The following is a 17,115-nucleotide window of genomic DNA, read 5'->3' on the forward strand; positions in this document are numbered from 1 at the left end:
ATTACTCTGAGTTGAAATAGGTTTTGTGCTACTGCTGCCGTTTTAAAAAAATCTAGCGGACTATCATGGCAACTTGCTTTTTTTCTTGGTCTGGTATGGAAAGACAACGGGTGAATCAGAAAAGCCAAACAAACAATGGTAAAATCCCTGTGTTAAGAGCGATTTTAAGTTAAGAGCTACACAGTGAGGAGAGAAAGATAAAGGGTTCTGGATACAGAACTATTATACGCTACAAGTTACTTTACCCAATACTTTTGTACAGAGACTTTCTCTTGGTGCATTCAAATGTTAAGATGTGTGTGCTTAATAAGAACTCTTGCAATTGTCAAAGTACTGAAAAACAGACCAAATGTGGAGACAGTACATTTATTGAAACTTAGAATAGTAATAATATGAGCTGGGAATTAGAAACAGTTTCTGAAAGGTTATGTGAAACTAGGCCAAAGTTTGCAACCATCAATAGCTAAGACACCATCGCTTCATAAATCCAGAGGCGATGGGAAAATAATTACTGTTCCAAATTCAGAGAAAACACGTCAATAAAAACCAGATACCGACAGATGAGTGTCTTTTGTTTTAAACACGATGCACCCTCTGAAACCAGCAGCAATTAACTTCCCTCAAACAAGACTGCAGACATAGCCATTGCTAGCCTTGTTTGTTCACAACTTTTAGTTGCTATTGAATACACTGGAGTAGACCTTTATTGATATGTATTAGACAAAGTATTCCATTCTGGCCAAGAAAGCCACACTTTATACTACACCAGCCTTCCCAACCTGGGGCCCTCCAGGTGTTTTAGACTTCAACTCCCATCAGCCCCAGCCAATATGGACAATGATCAGGAATGCTGGGAGTTGTAGTCCAAAACATTTAGCAGGCACCAGATTGAGCAAGACTGCACTACACAACCGGTCAAATTTCATTTTGTATGTTTCTTCAGAGCCGTGAGAATACCCTGAAACACTTTGCTGAAACAGAGAACGTATACTCAAAGAACAGCAAAGCTAGGATTAAGAGTGCCAACTCCCAAGTATTATGTCCAATTGCTATGACGCAGCAAACCAAGGCTAAACTGTAGAATGAAAAGCACTCTGATGTGATCTACAGAAACACAATATATGGCCACATTTAAAGGACTAGCCCCATTTAACTTATAACACAGTATTGGAGAATCAGGCCAGAGCATTATACCTTCTGCTGTACAATCTTGAAGTGGAATACCACTCTGGAGTCAACTTTAGTAGGGTCAGTTCCTACACTCAAACCAATTAGGGCACAATTTTGTATTGCTGGCAGACATCTTTAAAATGAGAAGACAAGCAGGTTCCCATAAATTCATCTAGATCTTATCAGCTCTTTTCACTTCTCTATTCTCTAATCCAAATTTGCCTGATTCCATTGCCTGTTGTCTTTACATACACTTTGAAAAGCTTTTTCCATTCTAGCAACATGTGAAAAATCTCATATCCCATAATGCAGTTTAAATACAATTTAAAGCATCCCAGAATCACGATTACTGTTCTAACATTCACAAAGGCTTTCCTCCTCCCTTCCAGCTCCTCCTCCCCCTAAATACCCACCTTTGCCAAATAGGCTACTGCAGCGACCCTTCTTTTTGAAGCCACCCTCAAGAGTTCCCAAAGGAGCACTTAGTCCTGTCCACCTTTATAACACAGTCCCACCATAATTTTTTAATGCCTAAGTTAGGTACCCATTCATCTTCAAATGACTGCATTTACGTGGCAAGCACAGTAACAGGGCATCCCAATGGAAGCAGTGTGACCAAGGAAGGGAGAGGTTAAGAAAGCGATGTTCCTACATCCTCCCTGCTCAGCAGAAAGGGCTGAACAAAACTAGCAACTTAACACAGTTTTCTTTCCAAGGGTGGGTGGGTGTGTGAGAGAGAGAGAGAGAGAGAGGGAGGGAATGAATATGGGTCTGCATCTGTCTCCCCTCATCCACTGGTGAGCAACCAAACATCAAGGTGTGGCGAAACCAGGAAAACTCCACCACCTATCTGACCATTATATTTATGGTCAGTGTTCATGCCTTCCTCAGAGACTTTTCATGCCTTTTCCCTCCTTTCAAACCTTCACTGCCTCCAGAGGGAAGCAACTTCCATCAGAGCCAGACACATTTAAAAAGTAAGCTGACAGAACCCAGCCTCCATTTCACTTCCGCTATAACCGCTTCTTTTGTCCACCTTAGAAAAATAAAATCAACACTAAGAACATATAACTTATTTTAAATTATTTTAAAATGTCTTTTAGAAGGAGAAAGACTGCGACAATTTAAATAGCCCTGTGCCGTCTCCTGATGGTTCATGACCTTCAACACCCCACAACTAGGGGTCAGTCTGACAGGAAACATATCCCCATCTCTTTCCAGTAGGACTGGAAGGCAATGGGGGAAGCACATGGAGAAAGATGGGTATACCTTTTCACAGCTTCAAGGGCTCCACATTCTCATACCAATAATATAAACTTTTTAAAAAGGGGATAGGGCATTCACACAAGGCAGTGGAGAACACTGTGAGCAACCTGCCCTTGGCAGAGGATAGCCCAACCTCAGTAGTTAAAAACGGTGATCACTTGGGGAGAGGCGGCAGGGGAGGGGGAGGTTCTGAGGGCAGAGGGGGTGGCCGCGGCTTATCCACACTTGCAGCAGCCCTGGGGTTCAAGTATTCACCATATGAGTGTACAAAGTCAAAGGTGGGTGGCTGGGTGGGTTGCATGCCCTGTGCACTGAGCAGGGAGTGCAGCATGTTTACTGTATCCTGGTAGTCAATGGCTTGGTTCATGTTATGCCCATTGGCCCCCGTAGTGCTCTTGTCCAGTTTTCCATGAGCCCCCCTGGCTTTGCTGCCCTGGGTAAAAGATAGACCAGCTGCATCTAAACTGTGTCCAGGATGCTGAGGGAAGGGAAATGGTCCCTTTGAACTCTTACTGATTTTCGGTTGGTGTTCATGTGCTACAGCTGAGGCCTCCTCAGAAAGTGGTCTCTTGCGGGAGGAACATGTTGGGATATAACCAACTTTAAGGGATGCAATCCCACTTTGGTTACCATGTTTGGAGTCCCCTGGTCGCTTGATGCTGGCAACAGGTTGTGCATGTGAATGTTTGTGAGAGTGGTGATTATGGTGGTGGTGGTGGTTAGAAGTGTGGACTTTATGTTTTTCTTTGTGCTCTCCCCGGTTCTTGGTGCTACTTTCATCAGACGAGCTGTGCCGTTCCAAGGGAGTCGGCACCTTGATGCGCATTTTTATTTCCTCCGGCTTGGTAGAAGAAAGAACAGGTTTTTCTCCTGGTGCAGGCAGCCTCACTTTGAGGGCAGATGAGGGTTTATCAGCCTTTTCAGCAGGGGGCCGTTCAGAACCATCAGAGTTGCTGCCCAAAGGTATTTTCAGGATAATGGGAGATGGGTTATTCTCTTGTTGCACATCCCGTTCCCGCTGCTGCTGCACAAGCAAGTTCTGAGCAGCGTAGGCATATTGAGAACGCACATTAGCCTCCATGTTCTCCAGCTCACGTTTCTGTGCAGCCAGCTCTTCAGCATGTTTGGCTCGGTACTCCTTTAATGACACTTTTGCTAATGGTGGATTCTTAATGCTCTGCTTAGAGAAGGAGCCACCACTGCTGTCATGATGTGGATGATCTGTGCTGGCAGAGATTTCATTAGCCCTTTGGCTGACTTCTAGTTTATGTGCAGGGTGCTGAGCCATCCAGTTGTCTGATATCATATCTGTGCTGTCTAGATCTCCAGGGGAATCCCCTGCTGTAGCTGGAAGGGAAGCAATGGCTCCAGCAGTTGAGGAAGTAGACATGCTCATCAGCCCTGCGATGGTCGTGTCAGATGCACTTCTGGAGATCATGCTGAGAATTGTCTGTTCTGAGAGGCAGTCATCATCACCTTGCTCATCAGTCTTTGATTTCTTGGCTGCTTGGCAGGCCTAAAATAAAAAATAACTTGTAGTATGCTAGGTTTTTCCCCCCTACAATGTCTATGTTAGCTCCTAAGAGCACAGATAGGCAACTTGTAGCCCTCCAGATATTTTGGTCTACAACTCTCATCATCCCTCCCCATTGGGTATGGCTAATGGGAAATGAAGGCCAAAACATCTGGAGGTCCACAAGTTGCCCACCCCTGTCCTAAGAGAGAAAGGGTATAGGCATGCAACCATCCTGTTTTACTGAAGTGCCACTTCTCAATATTTTTTTCATTCACAAATGCTGGCCCACAGCAAAGAGGACACGTTGAACTTCAATGAAATGCAGCAGCCTTCCCCAAATTGGTGCCCTCCAGATGTGTTAGACTGCACCTTCAACACACATGGAGGGCACCAGATTAGGGAAGGCTATACAATATTTGATGCTGCCACTCTGGAAAATTCCCTTAAGGAGGATGCAGTAAGGGTCCTCTCTCGTCTACACTGGCTCCCAGTTAGTTTCTGGGCCCAATTCAATGTGCTGTTTTTGACCTATAAAGCACTACATGGCTTGGGGCCTTAGTACCTAAAGCAGGGCTGGGGAACCAGTGGCCCTCCAGATGTTTGCTGTACTACAACTCCCATTATCCCTAATCATTGACCATGCTGGCTGGAGCTGATTGGAGTGCAACATCTGGAGGGCCACAGGTTCCCAGGCCCTGATCTAAATGAACTTCTTCCCTTATGTATCTACCTGTGCCCTACGATCATCAGTGGAGGCCCTTCTGTTAACGCGCCCTCAATCTGAAGTTCACAGGGAGGTCACAAGGGAGAAGGCCTTTTCATCAGCAGTGGCCTCCCATTACTCAAATGCTCTACTAGGATAGGCTTGCCTGCTGCCCACTTTAATATCCTTTTAGTGCCATGGTAAGACATTCTTATTCTCACAGAACTTTTTAGCATCATTTTATTCTTAGTTTGTTGATGATGGTTATTGGTTGCTTTTTTTGGTTTAAGCTCATTTATGTGATTGACTTTTACTGGTGCTAGTATTTGCTTTCTTCTATGTTGGATTTGGATCTTAATTTTAATTGAGGTCTTTTTGTTTTAATTTTGTTTTATTTGATTTTGCATGTTGCTTAAGAAAATGTATCTCATAAAATATAAATAAATAAGGGAGTTTCTTGGCTTCACCTCAATATTCTAGGCAGAATAGTTTTTCCAAAAGCGATTTGTCTTTCATGGAAGCCTTATTTTAAAGACATAAGTTGCAATAAAGATAACAGCAATTTAAAGAAATGATTACTAGGTCCAAGCAACAATCCATTCAGTCCAGGTTCCTGTCTGACAAGACAACCTACTCTAGACAACTCACATGAATATAGTATGTAGAGAAGCAGTTCCAGATTGGTCCACCCCTTGGATATTCAACTCTTTAACCATCATAACAGGTAAGGGAATTCAACATATAAGGCAGTCCACTTCATTATGCATATCTTTCTGCATTAATTAACAAAGTGAAGTGCACACATTGCTTTGCCAATACATGCTCAAAGTGCACAGAGCACCTTACCCGCCAATTCCTGATTCGTTTCAGTCGGTTAGGAGTTTTCTCAAGGATCTGCAGGAATTCATGAGTTAGCTCTGTAAAAGAAGCACAAGAACACCAAGTAGTGAGAGGCATGGCATTACAAGCCAAGGTCTGGAGGATGTTTTAATTTCCGCCCTTGCCAGCAAGAGGCGGAGCAGTCTCAGGACTAACAGCACTGGCTCAAGTTATAAAACACATCCCACTTAATTCTTTCTACTCTTTATTTCCATGCTGAAAACCTTGGTGAGAAAGTCCCTTAGAAGTAAGATACTAAGTTAATGAAGTACCTCTTTACTGTGCATGGGAACGTATTTGACCTTGCTCCAAACTTACCATCCAAGAGTTCCAGAGTTACAGTGCCATCAACGTACTCCCACCAGTGCTTCCCGTCCGTGGAGACTGGGATCTCCCAGTTGGACCACTTACAGGCCAAGTGGATGCAGACGCAGGCCACAACGGGAGGGGTGTACTGCAGGCTGAAGGTGGTTAGGTGAAGGCTGACATCACCAGCAGGGAGAGAGAAACAGAAAGCTGTAAGCTCCCAAGCCTGAACGGCAGCAGCACACACAACCGCCCGCTGGACAGACACTGCAAGAAGTGAGCATCCCTCAGCTTTAAAAGCTTTTATCATCCTGCATGTTCAAGTCTGCCCTGCTCAAACAATTTTGTTTCAGCCTTTTCCAACGAGGTTTTCCAGGAGCTCCTGTCAGCCTGGAGCTCCAGGACCCCCATGTGACCTAAACAAGCAAGGGAAAAAACGCTGCATGCTGTGGTAACGTCAAACATAGGAATAAGGAGCTGGATTATGCAATAGCACCTGGGCATTATCTCAAGAAAAGATTTGAGCAACTTGACTCCTTCAAAGGAATTAGTTTTACCTGGTCAAAGACCTCCTGTTATGTCAATGTGATCACTGACATCTGTAAATTTTGCATCAGACACTAAAGCCTGCGGTCCAGCAGTTGTGTTCAGGTTAACCAATTTTAGACAAATTATAGCTTCCTTTAAATTTTGGCTCTTCCTCTAATGCCAGTTCTTCAACAGAGCATTCAAAGCATCAAACAAGCTTGCATGACAAGAACCTATTAAGGAACTGGGTCAAGAAATCTCGCATGACAAAGATGCTGGCGGGAGGACAAGACATGGCTTCATAGTATGTTTATATTCTAATAAATTATCTTCTGGAGATGCACTTACAGTTATAGTGCATGCAGTTACAGCGCAAGGTAAGGATTTGCAGATGGTGACTGCTGGGCAAAGTGGTCCTTCTGAGATGTGCCAGCTGCTCTCCCTCTCCCCAACACCAGTTGCCAGAGGAAGATTATGGAAGGAGCAGCAGCTGCTGTGGCAACAGGACTTGCAAGCAGCCTGTTTTGGAGGATGAGGCCTCAACCCCATTCCACCCCCTCCTACTCTTCTAAAGAACTAGCTAATGACCAGGGTGCGTAACATGTATCATACATACCAACCAAATCTATATTCTGCTATAAGGTAACTTAAATAAGCAAGTTTACAGATCTTTTATTTTGCATGTTTAATTCTGGTTCTATGAGTCAATGAGTAAAGGGCAAGGAATTAGAAAGAGAACTCAAGCCCTTACCAATTGGTCAGTGGAAGGCCTGACCTTTGAAATTTCACCAGACACCATTTATGTTATCAAACATCTCTCTAAACTATTTTTTAAAATGAACAATGACATCCTTAGGATACTGAACACTGCAGACATAAAATTCCCTTCAGTTCTGCATAAAGTACAGACTAAAAACAGTTAAACAGTTGCTTACACCAGACACTAAAACAAAGCTGGTTTGTACTAATGTAAACAACTGAGAATACAGAGCTCAGCAGTGGTTGTCAGAACAAATCTAGACACAAAACATCACATCTATAAATTAGGGACTACAAGCGAGTGAACCCTGCAACAAGGTTGAATTAAAGTACTAAAGAGAACTCTCTCTTCTGGAGAATTCAAGATTTAAAAAAGCCACTCAAGCCAACAACTTCCTGTTTAAGATTCTAGTTTGTTCTTCCAAAAGCAACCCTAATTCTTTTTCATCTCAGCAATGAAGCTGCTAAATGCCCACTGACTTCTAGACAGAAACATCCAGTCTGACTCCTTAGTAGCAAAGTAGTTTTAGCTCAGACTTATAAATAACCAGTCACCTATGGCAAGTAAGAGTTGCTTTTAGGTGATGAACTAGGGAAACTTTACAAAATACATTTTTTCTTTAGGCCACAAACAAACATAGGTATACATGAACTAGTACTATTGTGAACTTATTTACAAGAGTATTTTGCTCCTGTTTTGAAGATCAAAATCACTATTTAAAAAAAAGCTTCATTTTATTCCAAAGTAAGAAACCTATTGCCCTAATATTCACAAGTTAAATATGATTTCATTTCTTCTACATTATTTTAGATTTTTCAATGTTTCAATCACTGTTTTAAGGCACCCTGAGTCTTTTTTGAAAAAGGAGTCCAATAAATATAATCCTCCTCTCCTTGGAGAAAGCTTTTCTGCAATGGTCAAGAATCCCATTCCCAGATAGAACACAAGAGCTAAAATCTGAGTCTTCAACATTTACCTGTTAGTAGCCATGAAGTAAGAAGTCTGTGCCAGATCCTTGCTGGCTGAAAGAGAAAGAGACATTCACAAGTTAGACTTGCCAACCACCCCTTCTTGCACTACAGTGTTTCTGTTGGGGCAATAGCACAATGATGATGAATTTACTTTAACTCCATATATACTCATCTGCAATAAATGCCAACTTTAGTATTTCCTTTTTGAAACTATTTATCCATCTCTTTACCACCCTATTAGGCGAAGGAGAGGGGAGAATTTTGATGCAGTAATATCCTCTCCCACCTACTTTACTTGCTCCTGTAACATAGAATTCCAAAGCCTACTAATTAAGGAAGCATTTACCTGGGAACAATTTGTCAGCTAGGAAACACAGCCACCCATGTGTGGAAATGTGGCAACTGCTAAACCAGAATCACAGCCACATTGGATAATGGCTTACCTCGAACTAGCTGTGTGCATTTCACCACATGTGTGTGAGGATGATCTATGGTGATCTCGAACCCTGGAAAAAAAACAGAGAACGGTTAGATCATGGAGAGAACATGCTTGTGGTTCTACATACCACACATGCCTCTGGTTCCTGGGAGGCAAAGTAGATTGCTCATCCTTCCCATTCCCATTAAAGATCATGCTCTGTGCTCAGATGCAAGCAGGACATCTTCCTAGGCTCAAATGGATCAGTTATCCAGCACAAGAAAATGACAGGTATTGCTAGTTTCTGAAGCAACTATATTCCATGCTGCAAAGATCACACTTAAATACATCCAAGCATTCTGAATTTTAAAAAAGTATCCTGAATGGAGACAACAGGAAGAGAAAATTCTAGCATCTACTCCTGTCACTTCAAAAAAAACAAGCAAATGTTTTGCTCTTAAAAGAACAGATGTTAACTTAGTTTAAACTTTGTACTCTTCAGCTAAAGTTGTGTATTCCCACTAACCATCAGAACAACAGTGTGTATGGTCTGAACAATGTGGGCAACAGATCAGCAAAGACAACCAAAATCTTTAAGTGAGCTCCATCTCTGTGTTAAACAGTAACTGTTGTAAGCACTAAGTGAGCTTGCCAACTTATTTCTTTATTGTATTCTTTGATAAAAGTACCACAGCACTGTAGTTTGTATTAACTCCCTGGCACACTGGTGCCTGAAATGTGTGTGAATATTTTGGATATAACAGGGAAGATTAGGAACACACATCATTTACCTATTTATAGTGGTATGAGTCTATAAGACAAGTGGCTATCAAAGATGAAAGGAAGATTACAATTTTAGCTGTTAAAAAACCTCTAACAACCAAGAAGTAGCAACAGCTCATTGCCATCAGCAATTCATATTGACTGACATGGGTAGCCATTTCCCACCCTGTGCTACAAAGCTGATCATAGAATTAGAACATCGGGCTGTCAAGTTGCTAGATTTCAATCCAGAGTATAACGCTTGGAACCTGATCAATATAAATCCTGTTAAAGAGAAAAACCCAAACCAATTTTTGCACATCCATGCCTGTTTATAAACATAAGCATATCAATATATTCAGCCTGAACAAAACATATCAAACAAATCATAAACTGGCTGTTGTGACAAGGTTTGTTGCTTGGACTGATGCTCTCCCACACTGGCCAGCTGTGCCTCTGCCCTCCAGCTGTGAAGAAGACTGGGATTAGACTCTCCACTCTGCGGAACTTTCCTGGGTCTGAGATTCATGAAGCAGCCCGTCCGCTTGGAAAAACTTACCCAGGGTCTGCAGTATTATGCTCTCTAGAATGACCAGGTCTTGGGCTTGTTGCAGGTAAGCCTGGGGTTGAGAGGACAGGCAGGTTACTTGTGATGAGGCACTCTGTATCAAGCCTGCATATTTCTAACACTCTCTTGGGGAGGCAAAAAAATATCAAGCGGGAATCTTTATCATATTCAATGCTGGAGAGAATTGGCACAAGCATCCCATTCCCAGAAAGACACATTGCTTGCTCAAGAGAAGCTGTGGTTGAGTCTATATTGGCTTCAACTGCCATGAAGTGCATGCTAAAAATGGCCCTTTCCTCCAATTTAGCTTCAGAATAAAGCTTCCCCCTTGTTGGCAAGGTTAGATGTGCTGGTCCTGTCAGGAAGGGCTGTGGTGAGATGTGAAGCAACATACGTAACGATTCTCCTGTTGGAATGGCAGGGACAGAATTGAATTTCAAACATCATTTTATGTGTCACCATAAGAGGGTGATCCTGGCAGGCAATGTCCACCCCTTAATGCAAATGGTGCTACACACCTGGCTTTCATTCACAATGCTCTAGCAGGAACACACAGCACAGATAAGCAATTTGGCTTACAAAAAACAAGAACTTTCTGTACTATGCACCAGCAAAATTCAAGAGCTAATTGCTATTGTTCTGGAATTTGGTCACTTATTTCAACAAAGCAGTAGCACTCTAGATCCAATGGAGCATGGGGAATTTGCACTGCCAGGATTTGTTCTTTTCCCTCCCTCACTTGATGAGCACTGTACATGTTCCACAGATATTAGCTACTTACCTCACTCCGTGTATCAGGAGCAGCCTCTTGATGTAGACAGGCATGAGCAACCTTGATGACATGCTCCAGTTTTCGAGGTTGTTCTTCCACCTTGGCTGCCAGGAAAAGGGCAGCTGGTGCTACAGACTTTACAGAGAAAAGATATATAAATATCCCCTCCTCCAAATGGCAGCAAATCTCCTTGATCTCAAATGTCCAGAGGAGTTACCTTAACATCTTAGAATCTCAGAACTGGGCAAATATACTATTTGACTAAAAGTTCATGAGGCACATTTCATACATGAACAGGTTGATTTGGCAAAGTATCATTTAGGAAGCAATCCTATTGGGATAGGCAGCCGCCTCTGAACTCGGAGGCAACCACCTATCCAATGCAGGGTGGGTGGAGTGCGGAGGGGATCTTTTCCTTCGTGCTCCGGCTGCCCTGCATTTGCAGCTGGATGGCTGATTTCAGCTGTCCAGCTGCAGGACCTCAGAGTGGGTGGGGAGGAGGCTGGATGATGCACAGGAAGCATCATATGCCTGCCCCCCATTTGCCCTGCTCTGTGCTGCTCATCTGAATGCGGAGCCCAGAGACCATCCACCCCACCTACAAGGCAGCGGGGGACGGGAGGTGGTTTTCTGGGAACCAAACAATCCTATGGCTGCCTAGCTGCTGTCTAGCAGCCATAGGATTGCGCCCTAACCTGCTTAAATCTCTAGACATGTTGCACCATGTAAAACCTATTTTACAATATGAGAGCTATACAACATTGGATATTCAGTGCTAATCTTGGAATATATTTCCGGGCCTTTGTATTCTAAACATTATATACAATAGAAGGCACAACTCAAGCGGAAGGAAGGTTTCTGGGAAATGCAGACTTTTTTCAAAGATGCATGCCTCCAGTTCTTATGGTCATAGAGAAACTTCTAAAAATGTGGAGGCAATGTCCACTGAAGGGTAAAGCAGGAATATGTACAGACTCCCATTGTCCTGTACCATCACCTCCCTCTCTCCAAATTCTGTGACAATCTTATTAACGCAATCAGAATAAGTTACCAAAAATGCACAACTTCTATAAGGAATTGCGAGCATGTTTTCCTGGAGCATGGCACTGCTGATCCTTAAGTGAGAAGCATGGATATGTTTGTGATCAACCTAAGAGCTACCTTAATTCCCACCTATCCCAAAACTTGGTACAGGTCTATAGGAACAGAAATCAGGACTTTGTAGTTTGCCTATAAGCAGTAAAGTGTTTATAGGGGAAGAATGCCTTCTTAGTTGTGGTGCCCAGGTGTTAAAATATGTTCTTTCAGGAAGCTTGCCTGGCCCTGTCCTTCTCTTTAGGCACCAAATCAAAATGGTATTCTTTCAGTGAGAATTTGACCTAGGTAATGTTTGAAAGTTTGTTCTTGCATGTGTTTTCATTGACAACTGCTGTTGTTACATTTTATTCTATTGCTATCTTATTGTTTTACTATTGACATGGACTAGTAAGTTATTAATTTGTGTTTTACTATTATTTATCTATGCCCTGAAAGTCCCTTTTGTTCAGAAAAGTGAGATAAAATACTTTAATAAAAAGGGACACTATCCATACTTGTAGACTCTTTATAACTAAACCAATGTCTGTAAGGGCGCAATCCTACGCGGAGAGGCGGCCACCTCCGAACTCGGAGGTGACCGCCTATCCAACGCTGGGTGGGCAGAGAACAGAGGGGATCTTCTGCAGTTAGATAGCCATGGGGCCTTGGAGCAGGGGGAGGGAGGCCAAACAACGCATAGGCAGCACTGTATTGGCACTTTTGCGCTCCCCACCCCTCCCTGCCCCAGGAACACCCCTTTTTGCTCCACTCCACACTGCTCTTCCAAGCACAGAGCCCAGGGCAAACCGCACCTCTTACGAGGCAGCCCAGGGAGGCGGTGTTCTGGGAACCAACCTCGGAGTGTGGGCTCTGAGGTCAGTTCCCCAAGCCAAACAATCCTATGGCCATCTAGCTGCTATCCAGTGGCCATAGGATTGCACCCTAAAAGCTTTATTCCATACCACACCACATTTTTCAACAGACTTCCACTACAGTACCTTGCACGCTCCTTTGACCTGCTGGCAAAAAGAACATGTAACACCTACTCTCAATTCCAACTGAGAAACAGAAAGAGCGCAAGTGATACTTACATTCCGATGAAACTGGGTAAAGGACTGAACCATGTAGAAACGATGCATATAAACAATAGCAGTGTTGATAGTGAGTTGAGAACTAGTGGCTTACAGTCAAGGAAAAAGCAGGCTGAGATTTTCTAAGCCTATTTAAAAATACTATCTGGTTACAATTCAGATAAAAGCGTAGGTTTGAATGCATTGCTGTATACATTCCAGTCTTTCCAACACATACTGATACTTGTTTTTGAACAAATACATCACTCCTCTACATGGCCCTCAGATGTGTGCAGTATGATGTCCTTACATGTAGCTTTACTGAAAATACTTGTCCAGGAGACTCAGTTCCCATGAAATTTAGCTCAGACTTGGGCTGCAATTACATCCATCTCTACCTGGGAATAAACCCCATTGAACATAGATTATGCTATTAAGAACTTCGGTTTAAGGCCACATGCAAATGTTTAGGGTAGCCTAACTATATAAAGTAGATATACTATGCATTTGCCAAACCATGTTAGTTCTTGGTAAATCACATCTTTAAATCTAGACTCAAGCTTTACAAGGAGATCAAATCAGTCAATCCTAAAGGAAATCAACCCTGAGTGCTCCTCGGAAGGACAGATATTGAAGCTGAAGTATTTTGGCCACCTAATGCGAAGAGAAAGCTCCCTGGAAAAGACCCTGATGCTGGGAAAGATTGAAGGCAAAAGGAGAAGAGGACGGCAGAGGATGAGATGGCTAGATAGCATCACCAATGGATGCAATGAATATGAACTCGAGCACATTCCAGGAGAGCGCGGAGGACAGGAAGGCCTGGCATGCTATGGTCCATGGGGTCACAAAGTGTCAGACACGACTTAACGACTGAACAACAACAACAAAAGGGCTCATCAACATTCATTCAGTCGTACTTACAATCAATATAGAAACCTCTAGGAACTTGGCATGGTGCATCTTATAAAAATATGGGGCAAAAGTAACACTAGCATTAATGCGCCCAAAATGGAAAATACACACAAGTCAGTGATGTCACTTCTCCAGACTTGGTCTCTCTCCCCACCTGCAAGCAATCCTCCTAAAATTCTGCTGCTCTCTCCTAAACTCAACTCTCAGGGTGTAGAAAGTTGAATCAAACGAGAAAGGCCTGCTTGCAAATGGGTTTGCCTTCTAGTTGTTGCTCAATAACTGGTTTCTCTGTCGCTTTAATGTTTAGGTCTTTCAGTAAAGGTCCAGCTCGATCCCCCGGTCTTCAAGGCCTAGTCTTCTCTCCCACCTACATCACAGTTTCGCCTCGACCCCCTCCACAACGTAAAAGTAACGCCACCACCCACACGTGTGTTCCGGCTCCAGCACAACCATCCCAAGGCGAGCCGCGGTCTTTGCAGGACGCGGCCTAACAAGGCGCCCCGGCCATACATCGATCTCGAACCACCTCGAGGCCCTGGGCTTCGTACTATTCCCCACCTCGGCTTCGTCTGGTTATATACCCGGTTAGCCTAGGGGCTGTTTACCCAACCCTCGGCTGGGCCTAGTTCGTCTAGCCAAAGCCTGCTTCCCCCGCCCTGCTCAACTCAGCGCCGGCTTGAGCCGCGGCCTACTCCCCAAATGGATACACGTTGAGGCGTTGGCCCATGTCTTGGAGCAGGTTAGCTGCTTGCTGCCGGTACGACAACTCCTTGTCCGGGTCGAGCCCCGCGCGCCGGGAAGGGCTCCGCGCTATCTGCTCCCGGCTGAAGTACCAGCGCCTTCCCCCTCCTGCCGCCGCAGCCGCCGCGCCACACACCGCCATGATGGCCGCCGTCGCCGTCGACAACGACGCATGCGCGTGTGAACGCACGCCGCACGCACCGGTCTTCGCTCGCGTGAGCTCGGCCTTCGTGTGCGTGCTTCCGCCTTCCTTTTCCTCTCTCGCTGGAAGCACGTAAGAAAAAGAGAAAGTCTACATCCAGAACTTCCGGTACTCCCTTGAAGGCAATACGTCGCTCTAGCATCGCCATCTCTATGGTGATAGTCACATAAGGCTTCAGGAAGGAGCGGACGTAAAGATACAAAGGCTGATTGTCGACTTTATGACGACAGCAGTCCTCCCCTCTAGGCCCTGCTTTGCTTACTATCCAGCCTGACGGGGGCGTTATAGAGAACGCGAAAGCTTGCTTACTATTTTCTGGCTTTGGGGTCAGTCTAGCTACGGTATTTCCCCACGGTGGATTTTTAAAAGACTGCGTGACGCCCAACGTCCGGCTATATTTGAAAATCTCCAGTTTAGGCCGCAGTCCTAAACATGTTTAGACAGAAAAAAAAGTCCTACAATTCCCAGCCAGCTATCCTGGATGGAGAATGCTGGGAGTTAAAGGGCTTTCTGTGCTATCTAAACATGCATAGGACTGCACCCTTACACCGTTAAAGAGTAATAAAATCAGAAGGTGGTTGCATTCAACTGAGTGCTGGATTTGGCCAGGTTTTGTCGGGGGGGGGGGGGATGGTAGTAAGCACCTTGGTACCAGGTAAGCCAGTTATCACATCGTACTGGATATATTAATTGGTTTACTTAGTGCCAGGATGTTTGTTATCAGCAACGACGGCACCATCAATGATAACTGTTAATGTGATTGTCACCACCAGTACTTTCTGCATTGAATTTCCTTCAGACTTCACTGTTTTAAATCTTCCCCCCCATACCGTATTAAAAAAAACAACCTTTAAACTCTCCACAATACCCCATGCATCTGATGAAATTGACTATCATCCACAAAAACTTACCAGAATAAATCTGAGTCTTCAAGATGTCACAAGACTCTTTGGTGTTTTTACATTATGATTTAAGTGGTTTTCCCAGTAGTAATGTATGGCTGTGAGAGCTGGACTATAAGGAAGGCTGAGCGCCGAAGAATTGATGCTTTTGAACTGTGGTGCTGGAGAAGGCTCTTGTGAGTCCCCTGGACTGCAAGGAGGTCAAATCAGTCCATCCTAAAGGAAATCAACCCTGAGTGCTCATTGGAAGGACAGATACTGAAGCTGAAGCTCAAATATTTCAGCCACCTAATGCGAAGAGAAAACTCACTGGAAAAGACCCTGATGCTGGGAAAGATTAAAGGCAAAAGGAGCAGGGGACAGCAGAGGATGAGATGGCTAGATAGCATCACCGATGCAATGAATATGAACTTGAGCACACTCCGGGAGAGAGTGGAGGACAGGGAGGCCTGGCGTGCTATGGTCCATGGGGTCACGAAGAGTTGGACACGACTTAATGACTGAACAACAATACACGGACACTGAGTTCAGGTTGAAATATCTGTATTATGTATCCTTATTGTTCTTTCTGTCTGTATCATAATATGTGTGCTGTTTAGTACTGCAGTGTTGAGAATGTATTTCACCAATAATGATGCAGTAGGTGGAAGCCTTAGGCTGCAATCCTACACCCACTTACCTGGGAGTAAGCTCTATTGAAGTCAATGGGTCTTATTTCTGAGTAGACATGCATAGGATTTCATGGTTAAAGCCCATTCTTAGAGAGTACCATTATCAACCTTAGCTCCTATCTGAAATGTGGAGCTCATCATACAAAATGGTTGTAAATCCCGCTGCAATTTGGAGATATTGACAGTGGATGGCCACCAATTCTAGCCACTCAGTGACTCTTTAGAAGTCCCAGTCATTCTGGTTTTCCCTCTTCATTGACTGCATGACTCTTGACTTTCCCATTAAGTCAGTAAATTTACTCAAAATACATACATCTTCAACTGCAAGACTGGCTCTCTGAAGGCATAGGCACATTTTGGAAAACAAATACAAAAAGGGACAACATGGACTGAGGAAAGTTAAGTTCAGAGTCAAAACTGGAGTGATTTGAAAAAAGTAACAATGCATTTAATTTGTGTTCCATAGCACTTACTTTGGTTGCAGCACTTATTTTGGTTGCAGCAACAACAAAAGGTCTTCCACTCACTTTCCTCTTTTATCATGTTTCAATTTATTTCAGTTTGAGCTGGGAAAACAGAATTCAGCCCTGCCCCGCCCCACCCCCCTTTGGGGAGACCATTTTTTCTCCTTTGGGGAGATCCCTTCTCTAGCTCATATTTCTTAACACTGTGGGGTGGGGACAGCCATAGCTATGAACTTTTTTTTAAAGCTGCATTACAGTGAAATTTGGAGAGGAAGAACTTCGTATGGCTTTGAGGCTTTGTATAAGAATGTCTAAAAGTAGCATAAGCCAGGAAAAGAAAGAGGAAAGATGCATCAGACAGATGTAGTTGCCTGAGCTGTGGTATTTTCTGCTATAAATTGCAGTAACATGGGCAAGTGTTGCCCTGTGCTTCAGTTCTTTGTTTGGTAACAGGGAA

General features: G+C 43.8%; 1 protein-coding gene across 1 annotated transcript; it reads right to left on the bottom strand.

Moving 5' to 3' along the window:
- Nucleotides 1-351: 351 nt before the first annotated feature.
- CCNT1 (cyclin T1) lies at nt 352-14,667 on the bottom strand. Its single transcript, XM_084836982.1, has 9 exons — nt 14,386-14,667; nt 12,788-12,869; nt 10,629-10,754; nt 9,839-9,899; nt 8,543-8,605; nt 8,105-8,150; nt 5,853-6,016; nt 5,502-5,572; nt 352-3,952 (listed from the first exon to the last, which is right to left on the bottom strand). Exons 1-9 carry the CDS (start codon nt 14,559-14,561, stop codon nt 2,591-2,593), a joined length of 2,151 nt encoding a protein of 716 aa, XP_084693108.1. The 5' UTR covers nt 14,562-14,667; the 3' UTR covers nt 352-2,590.
- Between the last annotated feature and the right edge of the window lie 2,448 nt (nt 14,668-17,115).

The sequence above is a fragment of the Heloderma suspectum genome, chromosome 2 (genome assembly GCF_057233095.1).
Source record: "Heloderma suspectum isolate Gila_16-S chromosome 2, 16-S_ref, whole genome shotgun sequence".
Classification (NCBI taxonomy): Eukaryota; Metazoa; Chordata; class Lepidosauria; order Squamata; family Helodermatidae; genus Heloderma; species Heloderma suspectum.

Coding starts and splice junctions, on each gene's coding strand:
- CCNT1 (XM_084836982.1), bottom strand. CDS start 14,561: ATGGCGGTGTGTGGCGCGGCGGCTGCGGCGGCAGGAGGGGGAAGGCGC. Junction 8,151..8,542: donor ATGCACACAGCTAGTTCGAG/GTAAGCCATTAT, acceptor TTTCTCTTTCAG/CCAGCAAGGATCTGGCACAG. Junction 6,017..8,104: donor TACTTCATGGCTACTAACAG/GTAAATGTTGAA, acceptor TGGTGATGTCAG/CCTTCACCTAACCACCTTCA.